This window comes from Taeniopygia guttata, chromosome 5 (assembly GCF_048771995.1).
Source record: "Taeniopygia guttata chromosome 5, bTaeGut7.mat, whole genome shotgun sequence".
NCBI lineage: Eukaryota > Metazoa > Chordata > Aves > Passeriformes > Estrildidae > Taeniopygia > Taeniopygia guttata.
Window position 1 is genome coordinate 33,795,452 of NC_133030.1, and position 20,325 is coordinate 33,815,776.

The window sequence follows — 20,325 nt, forward strand, 5'->3', positions numbered from 1 at the left end:
CTGTCTTGTCTTTATCAGGCATCTTCTTGGCCAAGAAGGCCCAGCTGCAGAACAAGTTCAAGTTCCGGAGACAGCAGAATTTCCTGTAAGGGAGTGAATTTTGCTGAAGAGATAAGAAATACTGAGTGCTCAGGGGCCCCTTTTGGTAAGCAAACAGTGGCCTGGAGAAGAATCCCAACACAAGCTTAGTGTGCCAGGTGCTGATGGTCACAGGATCAGTGCTGGTGCAATTGTACATAAGGAATTAGCTTGTGACACAGCTTTGCACACTCCTTCCAGGACTTGTGCCCAATGCACTACTTCTTAGCGCTCAATATATTTATGTATAAATGTGTGTAATTCACCTCGAAGGGTACAATAACAATTCCCCAACACTTGTAATAATTTTAAACAGCTTTCCTCCTCCGAGACATATTGACCAGCAGTCTCAACATGTGATTACAAAAACCTACAAACGGAAAAAATCTATCATCACCTGAAATTTTTGCCTGTAGATTAAAAACAACTGTATCAAATGTGCAATCTAATTTGTCAGTCATAATCTTGACAAAAGCCCACGTTAGGCTCTTCTGTTTGACCAAAAAAAAAAAAAAAAAAGCTATATATATTTTTTTAAATAAAAGACTTTAAATGCTTTGACTGTTTTCTTTTAATGACTACATTAAAAAGGTTTTCAGTTCTTCTATGAGAATGAATATCTATGGTCTCTTATATCCTCATTGTCTTAAAAGCTTTTGGGAATCCCCTCCTTAGTGTGGCACAGTGTTTATTATAGTGACATGACTTCCAATCTTAGAACTCCACCATTAAAGTTTCTTTTCACTGAAAGAATATAAAATTTATATAATTGTCTATAATTTATTAATAAATTAACAGATTTTTTTTTTCTAAAATCAAGGTGTTCTACCTTACCTGACTAGACTGAGATATGCTACGAAGCTTTTCATTTTCACGCTGATGTATTATTGCTTCTCCTCCCTCCTTGGTCCTTTCTAGGCTCCATCCCAAGGCCAGCATGGTTTTCAATGATTCTCTGGCAGGCCAACGATAAATTTCCTTTTCCTTTGAAGTAAAGAATGTAAATTTTTTTCTGTATTTAGTAAGTAGCAAAAGCACAACAAAAATATTCTGTCCTTCTCTACTAAGTGCCACATACCACAAAATTATAGAAAATTTGTCTATTATATTAGAACACAAAATACAGTTCTTTTTACATGAGAGAAGAACTTCGAAATACCTACAATTAAAAAAAAAAAAGTTTTAGTAGAATTTATTGCTGGGATAAGTGTTAGAAACTAACAGCACTGCAATTAGCCCTGGAGTAATAATGTAGATTGGACTTCAAAACTTCTTCATTAATTCTACCAGCACAAAATAATATAAGAAATTATGGTAATGTGAGTGCTAAAAATTAGTTAAACAAGTATGTATCTTCAAATGCAGCAAGCACTCAAGATCTTTTTTTACTCTTCCTATATTTAAATCCACTCACAGATACAGAAGGTTACTGAACTATACAGCTCTTCATAAAAACACAGTACCAATAAAAATAGGCAACAGCCCATATTCCAGCACACTTTGAAAAGTAAAAGTGTTAGAAAAAGTCTGAAAATCTGTGGCAAAATTCTGAGTATACTATAATAAGACTTTTCAAATCAATGAAATAGCAGTACTTCAGGTTGTATCATAAACCAGTTGCTCCAAATGACAGCTTTTAGGGATAATCCTGATTTTTATGTTCAAAAGTTTTAATTTCAGACAATTTAGAAAATTCTTTTTAAACTGCTTAAATAACAACCAACAATGCTTTAGCTCCTTTCCAAAGATTCCAAAGCTGTTTAAAAACCTTAAGAAACTCAACCTCTTTAATCCCTCTTGATTCTTGTCATGTCTATTTTCTGAACAAGAAATATGTGGTGAAGAGGAATATATGTAATTGACTTGTGTCTCCCAGTGAATCATTACAAAAAATAAGTAACAGAATTCAAATTCGCTTCACTGTTCTGACAACTAGAAGACATTTGTGCCTAGTCAAGAAATTCAAAATACTTTAAATGTTTTTCTGCATTTTCAACTGAATCATCTCCTATGCATTCTTTACATTTTTCTGCCATTTTTCTGGAAGACAAAATTGCCTTCATGTAGGTTAAATTACACTTTCATTAACGTCCAGGAGTTTCTGCCAGTCATTCCACATCCATGGAAGCCTGAAAAAACTGTGCTACTGAATTCAAATTTGCCCAGGCCTATGAAGAAACACTTAACATTATGCCTAATGGAAGTAAATTATAGAAGACTCAGTGTAAGATTAACTGAAAATCACTCCGGCATAAAGTTGCACTTATTAACTGTAAGAATTCTTGTTGGTTCCTCTGCCTGACATTTAACAGAATACATTTGAAATGGATTTTTAAAAGCACACAAATCAATCTACTTCATATTGATGCAGCTGAAATTTCCTCTATTACCTTTTCAGCTAAAGTTTTGAAAGGCCTTATTAATGGGTGAGTCTTCATATTTTCATCCAGCGAAACACCATATTTCCAACCACTATTAGTCTAAAAAAGAAAAAAATACAACCACAAGCCCCAGTGAAATAAGATGAGAACAACATTGATGAGTGAGAGCAAATTAGCCAGTTTCCTTTGTCACATCAATCTGCTAACCCACTCCCAGAGCTGCTCAGGGCCACAGGAGAGGATTGTGCATCCATCCTGGACATGCAGGAAGAAAACACGCCTGGGACAGAAGGGATGACACCTGTGAGCAGGGGGTGTCATGATACCAGTCCTGAGCCTAAATTACACTGGCCCCTTTCAAGTGGACTCATGCATTGAGACAGCAGTGACTGTGCCAAAATACAATAAATAAACTGTCCCACTCTGAGAGCCTAAAGTCAGAAACACTGAAAAGAATATGTAACATTAACAGATCAAGAACTGGAGAATGTAACTAATGAATCCTTTACCTTAAACAGAAGTAACTGAAATTTATGGTTTGAAATTTTTCTATGTATATTTACATATTCATATGTACGTGTACCTTCCTATACAAATTTGCATATATAGGCCCTCCCAAACAAAAGAATTATTTTATATAACTCTTCCATAAAATTGCTATTCATTTGTTATTAATTGTTATAATAAATTATCGAAGAATTAATTGTCTTTTCTTGTAGCTTTGTAGAAATAATGAAACAGAACCATGACATAGTGACAGAGCATTTGAAAAATTATAGAGAAATTCAATTCATAACCGGTTTCCTAAAGCTAAGAAGAAAGAAAATCTACAACTACTTATCTAAAATAAAAAATTACATTAGACTGTACTTTCTTAGATCATAGAGTTGCTGCAATAAAATTGAATCTCCCAGTCAAAAAGGACCATTACCAGGCAAAGTGATGCCTAAAGAGCATCTTACCTATCTATTCTACCTAAAATTTTTTTTAAAGAACAAAAACCCACCAAACCCCCAAACAAACTGCCAAATCCAAACCAAACTCCCCTTTTTCAGTCCCCTCAAGTCTCTAATAAATTATTTGAAAAAGTAACTAATTACAATGCATTTTCCTAAGCAAGAGGTTTCTTTCCAAAATAAATATGTAGACATCCATACACTCTGAACAAGGGGTTATCAATTAAACTGTCCAGTTTTAATTTCAGTATTCACCCTAGGAATTATTTACTAGTCCTGGATAGTTGCCAGTCTTAAAATAACTCCTACCTTTTCAAAGGCCCATTTATCGTGGGAATGTTCAGCATACTTGCTTACTATATACTCCAACTTCTCAGGAAGCACAAGGCTGTAAGCAAAGAGGGCTATGGTCAGTCAATCATGAGTTACTGCAGTCTGATTTATGAAAAAAATGTCAGCAAAATATAGCACTAATCAAAAATGCTTCACCTGCAAATGAAGGCAGAGAATTTTGGCATGGAAATTCCCTCCTCTTTAAAAGAAATGCCACAAAAAAGGTAGAGCTATAATGGCATTTGCAGAGTACCTTTAAATACATAACAGTCACACTTTTTAGCACCTGACATCTGCTTCACCACAATCTACAGGTAAATTCGTTGCTAATTCTTAATAAAGAATAATATTAACATGGATGCTTCACAATGCAAAATGATGATAAGAATTTAATAGCAAGACTGAGCTATTGATCCTCAGTTCTTGAATATAAAGTCTGTATTTTAAAAGCAAAAAATTACTAGGAAAGCCAAATCTCTATTTAATCATCCTGTATGATCTGCTTATTTTGCCATATATTTTATAAAAAATGGGCTACAGGCCAATTGAATCACCAGATTTTTGTGATGTTGTACAAATTGTCATAAGCAAAATAATGATAGTTTCTAATTTATCTATCCCAAACATTTGAACTATTAGGCAACAAGGTACATAATAAATATATAATTTACTATTTTCTCTGCAGACATAAGATGGAAATATTTAACATCTGTTCAGGGCTGAAAGGAATATGGTTTATGTCTGGTAAACAGGACAGGTTTCAGTGAAGTATTTGGCAGAAGGAAGTAAAAATCCCTCTGCTATTTCTGAAAGTCCTAATACTCCTAACATGTCAGTCACCAGCCAGCTCTCCCTACAGAAGATAAAAAAAATGTTAATAAGGAATAGCATAAAAAAATTTAAGGGAAGGAAACCACTATGAATTACATCACTCACTTTGATGTGCTGACAGGTTTGGGATCAAAATTTCCTTCTGGATCCACTGAAGTCTGCTTTTCCAAAGTTGACATAATTCGTGTATCTAAATAATCAGGGGGCAAGGCACCAGCTATAGCACTTAGACAAGGCAAAGCCATTCGAAAGAGCTCTGGATCATACTTCTGCAGGAGAGATAGGAACTGGTTGGAAAACCCAATAGAAAAACATGCAAAATGTTAGTGAAATCCAAGCAGCCATATAGCCATGTACAAATATTAGAAGATGCAAACAAACAGTAAGTCACATTTAAAATTCAAACATAGAGCAAAATTATTGTCTCATGACATCTATTTTGCATTATATCAACATGATATATTCTTAAGACTACTCAGATTGACATATGAGTGTGCTGACACTTCGTATATGTATGCAATACGAGGTCAACTTGAGCTTGCTTTGGACATGAAGGCCTGTACAGAGAAGATCAAGGCTTGTTTGCCTAGTTACAGAATATGATCATCTGTAAAACACTGCCTTAGTTCTAAAGTTATTAATTCCTGCAGAATTAGCAGAATACATAGTTATTTTGCTTCTCTTTCACACTGTACTGTTTAATTTTAAAATATGCTCATTAAAGGAAATAGTGATTAACTGTAGCAAAGTAATTTTTTTAAAATTATTTTTAATAATATCAAACCTGTAAATAGTTTAGAACAAAAAAGAATGGTGGAGAATACTGTAGGTTGGCAGATCAGATTTACACAACTCTTCTTTCACTAACCACCATTTGGCTAACAACCATTTACAGAAAAATAAAAATGTTGTTATAGAGAGACACCAGTATTGGCAGAAACATATAATGTTAATTCATCTTTTAAAATCTAAGATGCACTAATTGGAAACATTTGATTGCATCAGGCACTCATGACACTCTTTGCACTTGTGAAAGCACCAAGAGAGGGAAAAATGTTGCTAAAAATCAAATACAAATAAAGCTTAAAAAGCCATTTCAGATAATGCAGAGACCATTTTTATTTCCATATTATAAATCAGAATGCCTAGAGGAGCAATCGTCTAAATCTGTAGCTTAGAAAGAGAACATAAAATCAGTGAGACCAAAATAATATGTTTTTTTACTATTCTAAAGCAAAAACTGATTTTTGATTGGGCTAAATTTTGACCCCAAGCAAGCACAAAAAGTGTTTACTTAGGAAGAAATTTCTTGTATCAGAAATGCAACTTTTTCTTACTGAGAGAAAAACTAAGTTAAAAAGTCCCAATATCACATTTTGCAACAGAAAAATGGAAAAGTATTTATTTCATAGTATATTGCATCATATCTCTTCAGCTGGGCAATAGCTGGAAAAACTAAAGAAATATAAATATATTTGAAGACAGGCAATGTAAATTTATTCTGCATATACTGGCAATTTGATAAGTACGTACATATATATATATTAAAATTTATTTCATGTCAGTAATAACTAATTTTAAATGTTTAGTAGAGCCAAGATAGGAGAGCAGACAACACTGACATGTTAGTGCAGTGAGAACTAAACATTACACGTGCATATGTGTGTGTATCTTATATATATACATACGTATCTCCTCATTAGTAGTGTAAAGCTCACAAGTATATCAAGCAAAGATTTAACATTTCATTAGCTTGGAGACAATCTTTCAAGATTCAGTGTTCAATTTTTCACTTCATTAAAAGCATTCATTGCTGTATCTCCCATATTAGATGAAACAATCATTAAAACAGGAATTTTCTCATCTTGGCACAGCAAATTATCACTGTAATGCTTTTATACCCAGCCCATAATATAATGTGAATTGCAGCCATTACCTTATGAGACAAGGAATCAAATATTCCCCAGAAAAGTTTCTCGGTTAAATGTAGCTCCTCTTCTGCTGCAATTCCATAGCTTCCCATTCCTGAAGGCAGACAGTAATATTTCCAGCACTGCTCATAGTGATTTGTCAGAAGCTAGATTTTCAAGAAATAAAAATGCTTGTGAAACATTGCTATTTAACAAAATAAAAAACTGTTATGTTAAACAGTTACAGGAGTAGTTTTATTTGTGTCTGTCTCTTGATTTCCAATGGCTCAGAATAATGGTCTTTTTTTCCTTCTTTTTCTTTTTGGAAGAGCAGCAGAGCCCATATTGTGAAAGTATAAAGCCAGTATTATCTCCAGCTCCTGCTGTGGGATTCTCAGTGGCTACAGGGAGTAGCAAACTTTCAGAATTGTCACCATTTGAGTACAGACTAGCTCACAGGACAAAAACAGAGACAATGAAATGGGTATAAGGCAGGACATGATAGGTTCTCATGAAAAGTTTTACAAATTCAAATTGATTTAACTCCTGCCAGTTGCAGTTGCTTTAGTGTTACTCAAAACACTGCAAAAGACACCTGCAGTACACACTCTTGGCTGTTATTGCTCAGCTCTGGAAAAAAATGACAGAAAAAACTATGACAGAGGAAATCTGTACAGTTAAAGAGCCTAGTATATAAGATTATTGATGCACTTTCCACATAATTTCAAATTTCTAACAGTTTCTTCTGTAGAACTAAAAATTCTTATCCCATGGAAATTTAAAAAATATTTTAGTATCAGAGTAGAATCTTGACATTTTAGGGTTTTTTTCAGTTCTGTGTAAGGAAGAAAAATAATAATTAAAAAACAGTCCAAACACTCCCTCTACACCACACTTTTAATCAAAAATTAATGATGCTCCAGAGTATGTTTGTGAATATGGCAGTTCTGCTTTAAAATATGATAAAATTTCAATTATTTCAGAAAAAGACACAGACCTAAGATCAGGCTGTTTTACACCAACAAAGAAGTGAATCAATCCTGACAGAATAGATCTAAGATTTATTTATAATCTAACAATTGTAATTCTGTATTTACAGAACAAAAAAAAACCCAAAAAACAAAACAAATAAAAACAACAAACAAATAAACAAAAAAACCAAAATAAAAACTAGATAAAATGAGATAAAACTTCAGTTACATATTACTCAAAAATAAAAGTTGAATTTTCTTCCCTGTATCCTGTCCCTTAGATGTCATTCAGAAGTCATTCCTGGACCATGCATCCCACCAAGAGTTTTTTTAGTTCATATAGCAGAAGAAGAAATCTCAATATAACACTGACAGTTAAATTGATACATTCAAATACTCTTTTGCTGAAGCAATGGGAATGTCAACAGTTCACTATACAAAGTATCATAATCCCCTTACTCTTTGCATTAGGCACGATTTCAAAAATTTTTCAAACAGTACATTTAATTTGAAAGACTATGAAACAATAACATTATTTTCCATTCAGAAGTAATTTTATATTGTTTTACACTTCCCATTCTGATTTTAAAAACAAGACAACAACAATTTCTTTTGAAGTTTTATGCTGGATGTCTGTACAGAAAATAAAGCATTTACCTTGAGAGGCATTTTACAGTATTCATTGAGCAGAGGCACATCAAAAACCAGCCTTCTCAACAGCTGTTGTAGCATAGAGGGACGCAAATGGCTGTATTTTTAAAAAATAGATGTTATCAGCAAAATTCATACAGTTAAGTGTAAATTAAATAAAAATTGAAGTCAATTTATTGGGAGGCAAAACACTCATTAAAAGTGTTTTGAAAAAAACAATGCTAAGTGCTTAAGGAATCTCACTATCTACCCATGGAAGGATATAGCACAGAACATTGTGCTGCTTCTGAAACCTCTTAAGTGAACAGACAAATCTACATTTCTGTTCCTGAGATAACACTGGTCATTTATTTAGTGCAAGAATAAAACAGTCTAAGGTCTACGCTACAGGCAAAGAAAGAGGCTGTTAAAATACCTATTCTGCACAAAAGAAATTAATTTGTACACAGGTATCATACGTACTGGCAAATGGCAAGCAGGCATTCCTCAATAGCATCCCGTTGAGCTTTTGTGAGGGACCGTCCCTTGGATAACCTATATATTGTGTGAAGCATGGAGTCAACCAGAGAGGCATGATGCTCTGTTCCAGAAAAGAGGGGAGCACATCTCTTGAGTAGTGGAAACACAGCTGAGCAAATGTACCTATTTAGTGCGAGAGCTGCCTCTGTGGTACTTAGAGAAACCTGTATGAAGGAGTAAATAGTCCTTAGTACCACACTGGGTAAAGGTCAATAAATATTAAGGTTATAAAACATAAAAATGTAATAGTCCTTAAAACTCCTGAGAGGCTTGGGGCTAATGATATTTCTTTTTCAACTGGAGAAAATTCAAGCAATCCATTTATGTCCCATTTCTTGCATCTTCGTGCTCTGAACCAATAGCAACAGAAAAGAATATGTAGCTTCTATCTTGAAACAGGTTAGAAAACCCCACCAAGCATTAAATAACACTCAGCATCTCAATTTCTTCATACACCTGGATTTTCAGTGCAATTATTGAAAACAAACATGAAATAAAAGCAATCATTAGGCCTATTGCAGTATACTCAATGTACTTATTGAATTACTGTACAGCCTGTATCAAAAGATTTTGAACTACTTTTACACTTCATACACTGAATGCTTAAATCAGACTTATGCACTGGAAATAGTAAGTGAATTAAAATTGATTTTGTTTTATATTGAGCCTATAATGCCTTTTTCTAAAGGTTGTTTTGACTTGAAATTCCAGTTTTTTACACTTACAGAGCCGCTATATCCAGCCATTTCACCTAAACTCAATAGTGAAATACATACTGTATCCAATGAGGCAGAAGCTCTTAAATCTGGTAAAAATCCAACTTCAAGTAGGTGAAGGAGGAAGCTTTGGTCCTTAATACCATAGACACGGTCCAAGAAGAGTACCATGGGTGCTTTATGATCAGGACAGAAACTGGCAGACATGTCTGGCTCATTAACTGTGCCATCTACACAAACATACAATGCACTTTTTAATAGTAGATAACTAATAAAACAAGAAACACCATGGCAATTACATGTAATTACATTTAATATGTAAAATCACATACTCAAAGAAAATTACGTTCTTGATCAGTTTTAGTTTATGTTAAAAAAGAATTGTTTAGAAAGTAAGTTTTTATTATTAAAAAAACCCTATTATTTTGCAATTTAATTATCTTTCACACTTAAATGAAAGCTTAGAAATAAATGGTAAACATTCTACAAATGACTGGATAATGTGGAAATACAAAGGGACTGAGCCCAAGCTTAAATATTTTACCTAAAGAGGTAGCATCTCTAGAGCCACTGCTGGAGACAAAGTATTGGCCCATTGGTGTGATCCTTTCAAGCATTTCTTATGTTCTTATATTCTCTGCTCTACAGGAGCAAACAACTGTCACTGGAGCAGCTCTAATTGCTGCAAATTAAAATTTGAACAGTTCTCTGCTTTCATTCAACTAACAAAACTGCTCTATTTTTCATCTGAAGGCTAATGTAGCAAAAGACTTTCATAAAAGATAAATGGTCTAATGAAAGAATTGAAGTTACCTTTGTTAACTGTGGACAACTTTAGTGGTATACTTATAATCCCCACCAAATCTTCAGTTGGCACTAGGGATCGAAGAATTGACCTGATTCGAATAGCTTCCCCTTTTCCACTTTGAATAAGCTGTTAGAAAAATTTGTCAGTTAAGAAATTTAATATTGAGGGACATAAGAAAGTCTTCCTCAAAGTATTTGTGTAAATATGATTTTTTTTCAAACACTGGTAGAAAATGTACAGAAACTCAATTTATCCAAGAATGAAGTTGCCAAATTCAGCTGTTCCTACATTTGTATATGGTCTTATTTTTATACAAATTATTTTACAATGCAATTACTAAATACAATTTACAATACAATACTTCCCAATAAGGAAAACCCCTCCATATTGATAAGATTCCTAAACCAACCAGATAAGGTGATGAAACCAAAATTTATGACATGTCCATGTTACCTAGGGAACCCACGGTGACAAATTTTGAGCTTGCTTTTTCACACTACGAAGGGATGCAGACAAGTGTGAGGTATCCATGCATTTTTCTAGTATTTCTAAGTTGTAAAAATCTTCAAAAGGCATTTACAACAATGAGGTGAGCAATTCCTTTCAATTTCTAGCAGAAATCAGGTATTCATAACCTGTGTCTGAAAATCTCTACCAGTAATTTTCATAACGTGAAACTACTGTGTCTGGCAATAGAGAGACACATATATAGCTAATAAACTTAATAGCTTTTGTAAGCGTAAGGAGGGAGGTTGCAAGCCAAACTTCTTACTCTTATTGTATTGAGAGAAATAGAGGATTTTAAGCTACTAAAGAATTTTAAGCATCAACAAGCAACAGTCAGTCCAATTAAAACCAAGTCTTGCATATGGCTGTTACAGTTGCTACTGTTGAAACAGTTATTTTACACATTTTTCCATGTATTCACAAGGTGTGGGCACAATGTTTCATCAATCCACACAAAAAGCAGTCCTCTATCACATTCTTACAAAAATTATTTTATGGCTTTCTAGAGAAAGGGTCAATTTCAGAAGTTATTATACTGGTCACTTAACTGTGTAACACTTGTAGTTCATATTTGCTTTAATTCCATAGTCATGTAAAAAATACCAAAATTTTAGATAAATATAAAAGCATAAGGGAATCAAAAGACCCTGGTTCTTTATAAACAGCTTGCAGCTTGTATCTACTTAAATACAGCAAGAAATGATAAAGTCTACCTTTTTAAGGGAAGAAGGCTTCAAATAGAGAAAGGTTTAATTAGGCATGTACAATTATGTTTACAAATCTCTTTACATTTTCTAAGTGGTAAAATGAACTTACGTGCATTTCTGGTGCACAGCGTCCAAGTAAATCTATGAGAGCTGAGTAAAATGACATGATTGCATTTCCCATGTGCACAGTCTCCTCTTCCTCCTCCTCCTCCTCACTAAAAAGTTAAAAATAACAGTGAGCATTTTTGCTAATCTAAGTTTTATAGCTCTTCTCTGGAACTGGAGATATGATCCAGAGACTATTCACCAGGCATACTCATCCCTTTGGCTCCAGACTAAAGGGTTTTTGGCCCGAGGGTCAACATGCAGGCTAACTCTAATAGCTGACTTCACATGAGCCTTCTACCTTCCTCTTTTACTTAAGCTTAACTTCAGCTTCATTCCACAGCAGTCTTCTAATTTGTTTTGTCCTTTGTGCTTTTTCTCTCTGTAATTCTTATTCCACTTTTATCTAGCTAATGCTTTATGAATACCATATGACAACTGCTTGTGGATGTGAATCTCTAATTCTCTCTGTTTGTATAATGCCTTACACAACAGGACCTATTATGCGCATACTGCAAGCATGATTGAACCAGCTATTAAATTGTCATTTGCCAAACAGGCATTCCCATTTACTTACCCTTCTCTCTTATATGCCTGGGAAGGAAGGTCACGACTAGGATTCTCTGAGATCCTGATGGCCTCCTGCATAGCAGCCAGCAAACCATTTCCTCCTTCTCCCCTAAGGTCTGGCCCGAAGCACTCTGGCCGTCGAATAAGAAGCTTGACAACAACACTTGCATTTTCCTCAACACTTTCACCTGAGGACCAAAAGGCACTACATATATTTTCTCCTGAAATGTATTAAGTCAGAAGAAAACTTCATTTTCTCCTAATTGTTAAAAAATATAAATTAAGTCCTCATCCTAAGGTGCCAGAGCTGAGATTCCCCTGCAGCCCATGGTGCAGCCCATGGTGAGGCAGCTGCACCCCTGCAGCCCATGGAGGCCCCCAGGGATGCAGAGATCCACCTGCAGCCATGGAGGAGACCTGCACTGCAGCAGGGGGATGCCTGAGAGGAGGCTGTGAACCCATGGGAGACCTGTGCTGGAGCAGGCTCCTGGCAGAGTCACCTGTTGAGAGTGGAGCCCATACTGGAGCAGGTTTCCTGGCAGGACTTCTGAGGAACTCACACTGGAGCAGCCTGTCCTGGCAGGACTGCATCCTATGGAAAAGTGCCCCATATTGCAGCAGTTTGTGGAGAATTTTTGCCCATGGGATGGACTGACACTGGAGAATGTTGTGGAGGATTGTCTCCCATGGGAGGGACCACACACTAGAGCACAGGAAAGACTCTTCTCCTGGAGAAGTGGCAGGAATGTATTGATGTAACCCCCATTCCTGGTCTTCCTGTGCCAAGGAATTCCTAACATGATTCGCAACCATGGCTAGAGGTTAATCTACTCATTTATGTGATTTGCAAAAAAAAATTACAAGAAAAACCACAACTATGAAGAGTCAAAAAAAATTACAATAATAAGCATACACCAATAGTCTTATGTTTGTAATGAGAAGAGTATGGATTAACCTCTCTTCAGATTTAACATATTTTGATGATTAGGAAATTAAAGGAAACCTTTTGATGGAATCTGGATGCCAAGAAATTAGACTTACTGTTAGCAAAAACTGCAAATCGTAAGAATGACAGGTAACGTTCACCCTCTATTGGGTTCCATCCAATGTCTGGATATCCTTTAGCCAGCAATACTGGACAGCTCTGCAGGCCACAACCTGCCAGGTAGGTAACAACCTGCAATACAGAAATAATAATTTATTCCTATGCTTAGAAATATGTTTCTAAAAATAGCTATAAACCAGAATGAGCACAATATTTTTTTCCAAGATTTTTTATATTCTAGGGAATTAACCTAAGACTAACAACATAGGTCACTATTTTGTCAGTCATAAGGAGATTTTTAACGAAAAAAGGTTAGCACTCTTTGTTTCTGAAGTTACCTAATTATATGATGACACAAAAATACAACAACATGAACAAATGTGGAATGTGAAAAATATAATAAAGTCTCGCATAATCAAAATGTTTTTGATAGTACATACACGACAACTAAAATACTGAACATCTTTAAAATCAGATCAATAACTGTATACGGTTTATTTGCTACAATAACAAAATAAAGATTGCACCAAAAGTTTATATAGTCGGTTTATTTGCTACAATAACAAAATAAAGATTGCACCAAAAGTTTATATAGTGTAATTCTAATTTTAATGGATATGAAAACCATTACAATTTTTCAGAAGAATTATAAATATCAATTAACAGTTTTAAGAGTCTGAAAACAGAAAGATTAAAAAATTTTGGTATTACAAAAATTTCTAACACAACGTTTCTTATGAAGAGGAGTATCTTTGAGGGAAATCTTTGAGAAATTATTATTAATTTCTTTAATTATATTAAACTGAAATTCAGAAATATTTACAGAATAATTTCCTTGTTCATCTAAAAAGAAATTTGCAGAAAACTGTGCATTTCAAATAAAATAAAAAATCATATGTTTCTGCAAAGGACAACAGATGAGCATGGTTATAGCACTTAAAATAGGAAATGACGATGAAGAATCTTCCGTGAACTTGTAAAAAAGATACAAATTATAATTTCTTAAAATGGCAAGCAGCCAAAATAGATGGCAAAAGGGAGATAGATTAAGAGATTATACTTAGTCATTATCCAGCATCCTAAGAGGAGTAAAGCTATGAATTTAAGAAAAATTATACGTCAGCTGATACAGTATACAAATTGCCTCCAAAAGGCTGCAACAGTGGAAAAATGGGTTGATGTGTAAAACTTGTCGCAGTATGAAGTAAGGAAGTTACTCAGAGCACTATGAATAAAAAGTATATAATTCCCAACAGGACTTGATAGTTATCAAGAATTTATTCAGAAGATATAAGTGAATACATACTTGCAGGGGTCTAGAAATGCAGCTCATAAAAAATGTGAGAGCGCCAGTAGAATAAATCTCTTCTAAGATTTTATGCTTCCACTAAGCCATATAGTTTTAATCTATTCAGTTTACTACAGAATGGGATACATTTCTTGTGCAATCCTCTACCATCCACACTGTCAAACATTTGCAGTAGAAAGAGTTTTGTATGAAGCAAAGTGACGCAGAGTCCCCAGGCAGGTGCAAAGGAGAGCTGCTTTATTGCAAAAAACAGGCCTTTTTAATCAGTTAGCCCATTATTAGTTACATAGTTTTAAATCATAACAAACGTAATCCAACAAACACCATACACCATGATGTGAGCATGTAATGGTTATAACTTGCTTATTCAGCTGAGTCACTTTCCCATAGCCCTTTTCTGCTTAGCTGAAGTAGCAGGCCTGAGCCATGATTTACAAGGGTAACAAGGCCCTTATTTTATAAGGCTTTACCTATATGAAACACAATTTAAATTTATAATGGGAAAAGTTCAAAAATGAAGTTGTCTACGTGTAATTTGTTTGCTTTGCACACAGTTTTTACAATATAAATTTTAGTCACATAGAAATGCTGTATCACTCTGTGAATAGGGTGTCTGTCACATCCATTAAATAATATCCAGAGAGTATTCATTTTTTCTAGTTATTAGTATACAGATTCGTTTACTGAATAACCTCCACATACTGCACTAGATAAAGTTATTGTCTCACCAAAGGTAATACATTGCAGCCAATGCATTATGATTCTTACAGCTAAAATGACTAATGAATTTGTGAAGCCCAGTCTGAGGCACATACAGACTGATTTTTTCAGCATAAAATACTGCTCATGTTACAGCTGGTATCTGTTACTGTTTGAATAGTCAGGATTTGTACAGTGCCAAGTATTTCACTAAGAAATGTGCCAAGTATTTCAAGGTAAGCAATCAGTAAATGAGAAATGTGGTCATCAGTGAAATTTACTTTAAGTGAATTCCTCTACAGTAGTTTCCATGGAAATATAATAGAGTCACTGGTAGTGTTCCAGTCACTAGTGTTGTATTCCAAGGATTGATATCAATACCTTTCAATTTTTTATTAATGACAGGACAGAGTGCACTCAGCAATTTTGCAGGTGATAGAGAATTGCTAATTATTCTCAACAGCATATTGCCTAGTAAGTATATTGCTGTGCTGTCTTACACCCTTTCCATTCATATTCTTGCCTGTCTTCCCCCAGCTATTGCTGTAATATGCCCATTTATTTCAATTTCACAACTTTTCCTCTCCCACACCATGTACTAATCACAAACAGTCCCACGAGTTCCACTGTCATCACAGGATCCTGTCATCCTGGACAGAGATTTTATCTACGCTAAGTTATCACTTAGATGTTTAACTACTCTCTCAATTTATATTAAACCCTGCTTTCTGCACCACAATGCTCTGCTAGCACATCTATCTTCCATTACCTGCTGTCTTCCTCTTCTGACTGTGCACTTCCATGTCTAAATCTGTTTTCCTCTTGTGATATACAAATAACTTTCATGCCATTTTTTACATTTTACCACATTTTCCAGCTCATCCTGTCTCTCCTCACACTCACCTTTATTCCTAACAATTGCCAATGACTTGAATTCTGGATTCAGTTTCCCATTGACCCTACCCTTAAAATCCTGTTTCACCTTTCATCTTGAATTAGCTGTCCTTCCATTCTCTTAGCTCTAACCTCCATCCCCACAAATCTCTATTATTTAAGCCAAAAGACCTGTGTCCTTTTTTTAACATTCTTCTCTTAATTCTCAATTTTTCCCTCCTCAAACAACACTTCTTGATATTCCTGTTTCATGCCTTTTTTCTTGTCACCCTTTCTACCCAATAATAATAGTGAAAGGATGCAGAAGATAGAAATAAATCTCTTTTGCTCTGACCCTGATAAGCATAAAGCAAAATCAGGGAAAATACTGCTCAGTCAACCTTACCTTGAAACAACACATACCTACAGCAGGTATTTCTGCGGAAAATATATTAAAAAACCACTATGATCAAGCTTGCCCTTTTAAACCCTTTTAGCACAATACACCACTTAATAAATGGGTAAATAGGTCAGAGTAGACACCTTATCAAGATCTGGCTCCTCCAATGCAAGTGCAAGCTCATTGTTGTCCATCACAGAGGCTGCTGCCACATCGAGTGGTGTCGAACCCCTCATTGAAGGAAATGCTGCAGAAAAAAGTTAATACATAATGATTAAATGGAGTCTGTAGTAATCACATTCATGCAGCAGAGGGTAGCAATCACACTGGAATCTCGAACATAAGTATATTCATAGTACATTTTAGGGCAGTTCTTCATCCAAGAACACAGTCAACTGTTTTAAATAATATAGAAGTGCTGAAAGTTTTTCTGACTTCACATCCATATCTATAAGTATACTCAAACACAGTGGTTTTAAGTACAGATGAAAAAAATTTAGTATTAACAATACAGAAAATCTCAGGAATACTGTTTCCTTAGGAGACCAACATATTAACTACGTAATTCTGCACAGCCTTATCAAGTCAAGATTTTAAAACATGCCTATCCTTAGCAAAAAGAGACATTTCAAGCTTCAATTACCTGTTTTCTTTCTTTAATATTTTCCAATTTTCTGTGTTTATTATGGCCAAGTGCACGCATGAACAGCTAAATCACTGTGAAATCACAGGCTATCTTGCCTTGACATATCTTATTATTATAGCCATCTATCTAGCCAATACAATTTTCCTGGTGTTACAAAATCTAATGCACATGCATTGAAAAGCATGTTCAAATGAAAAACATGACATTTACTTCAGCAGCTTAAACTGTAGATGCATGGAAATTTAAACGAGATGAAACAGGCAAGCACCATAAGGAGTCAATTTAATCTTAGATTTCAAACCACAATTATTTTGAACAGAAAAATGTCAAACCATGTATTTAATGCTAATATTTTCAAGGTGTTCTAAAACACAGATTCAGATTATTCTGTTCCTAATACAGTTCATAGAAACATTAGCATGAAACAAAAGTGAAAAAAAAAAAGGAAAAAGAATGAAAGGTGAAATCACAAGGTGATTTAAACACGTTTCAGCCTGCTGTACAAATTAGACACCAGTCTTGTGATATCACAGTTGCTCCTACTCTTGCTTTTAGGTGTTGCAGCTACATGGCATACCCAGTCCAACACTGCTGTTTTCCAGTAAGTAGCTGAGATGCTCAAACATGGCCTTTTGGTTCTGACGGCTAATGCGACAGAAGTAGCACAGGAACCGACAGCAGCTTGCCACCATCTTAGGAAAAGCGATCTGCTGAAGAGGAAAGTTGACAAAGCAGTGAAATATGTTAATTACCAATCTGTTACAGTTCTTCTTCTTGCACTCCTCACAAGGAAAGTATAATGAAGTTACCAATGTAATAAGCAACTGACAGTTACTTTGGTTCTAACTTAAGAAAGGACCCACATCTCCCTTTAACTTTCACTTTATTAGGCCAATAAGTGTTGAAAAATCATTTTTCAGAGAACTACAGGTGGCATACCAGTTTTAACTGACTAGTTTTATCATTCCCACCATTCCTTCAGAGACAGTATATGTCTCAATACAGCCTCATGATTAACCATTTATTCCAAGAAGCCGGAAATCTAGCTCAAACAATCTGCCGACACAACCTAGAAAAATGCCCAATCCTTAAGCCACAGAATACATTTCATGATTACTCATTCCATCTGTTGAAGCTACCACATTGAACAGTAAGAAATATTAATGAGGCACCTACTGTCTACATGCAATTCATAAAGACAGAGACATAAAATATGTTATTTTGGGTGGCCAAGCACATTTAACAGCACAACACCAGGTTACTAAGCAGTCTTCTAAGTCTGCATTTCCTTTGAAGGATATCATGGTAATTTCTGTAAAGCATTTTTGTTGATCTGTGTTATTAATATTTTCTAGGCAAACATTTTTAATAAAATTAGAAGGCATTGGGGGTCGTCATTGTTTTGAGTTTCAGGGGTTTTTTATCACCTTTGGCTCTATGTACAAGTTGTAGCAAAACCAGGATGTTGTAGTACCTATAAATTAGCAAAGTACTAATAATTTTATAATTAATTGTAACTTGCCTTGAAACGCAACAGAAATACTAAAATTGGTAAGTGAATACTTTGTGAAAGTGCAATGCTGTAGGCAGATTCAATGTATAAGAACTTAAGAGAATTATATGAATAATATGATTAATGAGGCAAAGAGTGGTGCAGCTGCACATAGGAGTTAATAAAGTTATGAAAAATTGGAAGACAGAAAAGATAAGCAAAAGGTAGAATACTAGGCTGAAAATTGTTCCAAATACATAAGAAAAATGAGTGGCTGGGTGAAAGGATATTAGATAAGGAATACTGGGATCAGAGGAGACCTCTCTTTTTGGGGTGGACGAAACAGGATAAGAACATCAGGCATGAGCAAAGAGAAAAAGGAAAATATGCATGCTTCATTTCTCACTTTCTTCAGGAGTGAAAATTTTCTGTTAGGCTTTTCAAAATTCATGCCATTCTGCCTTTAAAATAGCATGTATATATATTCAAGCACAGCACATAGGAAAGGGAGAACACAACACTGCAAGAAAATTTTTGCTCAAGTACATGAATTTGAGAATTAGAATATAAACAGGGTTTAAACTCTTATTATAATTTATTGGTAGTAACACCTCATTTAAGATGAAGAGGTAAATTTTCCTATCAGAGCTACACCTCCAATAAATGCAGTTCAAGTATATATTTAATAACAAAACATTTTACAATCCTATTAAAAGAAAAATTAAACATCTAAAACATCTCAGGTTTTAAAAATCAAGGCTAGGCTACTGGGCTTCTCCCTCTAGTAAAATAAAAATTATTCCACTTTTTTCATTAAAGAAGACTATAATTTGGACAAGCAAAATCTAGCTTACATGGGATACATTTTTGTTCGCTTCTTAGACATCCTAATACATTTTTGGGAAGGTTCAAAATGCAAAACACATAAAAAATTATGGTGAAATTACCTGAGATTTATCTCCTCCAAGCACATTTACCATCACATCCATAACGGTCTCATGCATGCCCAAGACTCTCATTAAGTTAGGATGCTGATAAAACACCTTGTTGTTCATTATATCCCTAAAATTGAAGGAAAGAAAATTTGTTTTTAAGAAACCTCAAATTAATTTAAGTCAAAGTATTGAGATTTCAGAAGTATGCATTCATTGTATTAACATCATTTAAAATTCTTAGAATTCAGCATAATACAAAAGCATCTGCAAACAAAATGTTTCACATTTCAATATGTTATCATTCCTCTAATTCTCATAGATTCTTCATAAGAAGAATATTAACTTCCAAATTATTTTGAGATGGCAATTCTTAATCTCTAAATTGCTCCTACCATCTGTTCTGTTTAAATTAAAAAAAAATAAATCTGTGATGATCTAAGTGGAAAAGAATATGTTTTCTTAGGTTTTGAGAACACAGATCAAGAAAATGAAATCCAATCAATCAGATTTCTGCAGTAACCTCTTAATTAATTTCCTCTGTTCACAAAGTAAAGACAATAAATAGACTTAGTATTTAAGGTTATTCTGCTACATGCATTTCATCCATATTTTCATGTTCTGTCACAAGTGGCATACAGGCCCATTATGAAGGACTATTTTAATTTTTTCACTCTGCCCACTATTGTCTCAACATTTTCCAGAATCAGCTGTATTGGTTTCATAATCCAGAAGACAATTTATGTGTTTCAAAATAATCCAGGGACTAGATTTCAATAGAACCCAGGGATTTCTAAAATTTTAGGACAGCTGGTTAAAAACACATGGCAAAAACCATGAATCATACCTGCTTTAAAAAAACAGAAAACTGAGAATGGATAAGTCT

General features: G+C 34.5%; 1 protein-coding gene across 20 annotated transcripts in view; it reads right to left on the minus strand.

Annotated features, from left to right (window-relative positions):
• The window catches only part of RYR3 (ryanodine receptor 3), a 195,754-nt gene that overhangs the window by 67,273 nt on the left and 108,156 nt on the right, over positions 1 to 20,325 (minus strand). For 10 of the 20 annotated variants that reach the window (XM_072930137.1, XM_072930143.1, XM_072930142.1 and 7 more), the window contains 15 exons: positions 19,455 to 19,569; positions 17,593 to 17,725; positions 16,513 to 16,616; positions 13,085 to 13,220; positions 12,051 to 12,231; positions 11,478 to 11,583; positions 10,160 to 10,280; positions 9,407 to 9,576; positions 8,574 to 8,794; positions 8,118 to 8,208; positions 6,516 to 6,656; positions 4,685 to 4,866; positions 3,725 to 3,803; positions 2,469 to 2,558; positions 913 to 1,062 (listed from right to left, as the gene is read on the minus strand). In XM_072930137.1, coding sequence (XP_072786238.1) covers positions 913 to 1,062; positions 2,469 to 2,558; positions 3,725 to 3,803; positions 4,685 to 4,866; positions 6,516 to 6,656; positions 8,118 to 8,208; positions 8,574 to 8,794; positions 9,407 to 9,576; positions 10,160 to 10,280; positions 11,478 to 11,583; positions 12,051 to 12,231; positions 13,085 to 13,220; positions 16,513 to 16,616; positions 17,593 to 17,725; positions 19,455 to 19,569 — 2,020 coding nt within the window. The remainder of the gene's footprint in view (positions 1 to 912; positions 1,063 to 2,468; positions 2,559 to 3,724; positions 3,804 to 4,684; positions 4,867 to 6,515; positions 6,657 to 8,117; positions 8,209 to 8,573; positions 8,795 to 9,406; positions 9,577 to 10,159; positions 10,281 to 11,477; positions 11,584 to 12,050; positions 12,232 to 13,084; positions 13,221 to 16,512; positions 16,617 to 17,592; positions 17,726 to 19,454; positions 19,570 to 20,325) is intronic. The other 10 variants (XM_072930144.1, XM_072930140.1, XM_030274529.4 and 7 more) reach the window with 3 other exon arrangements.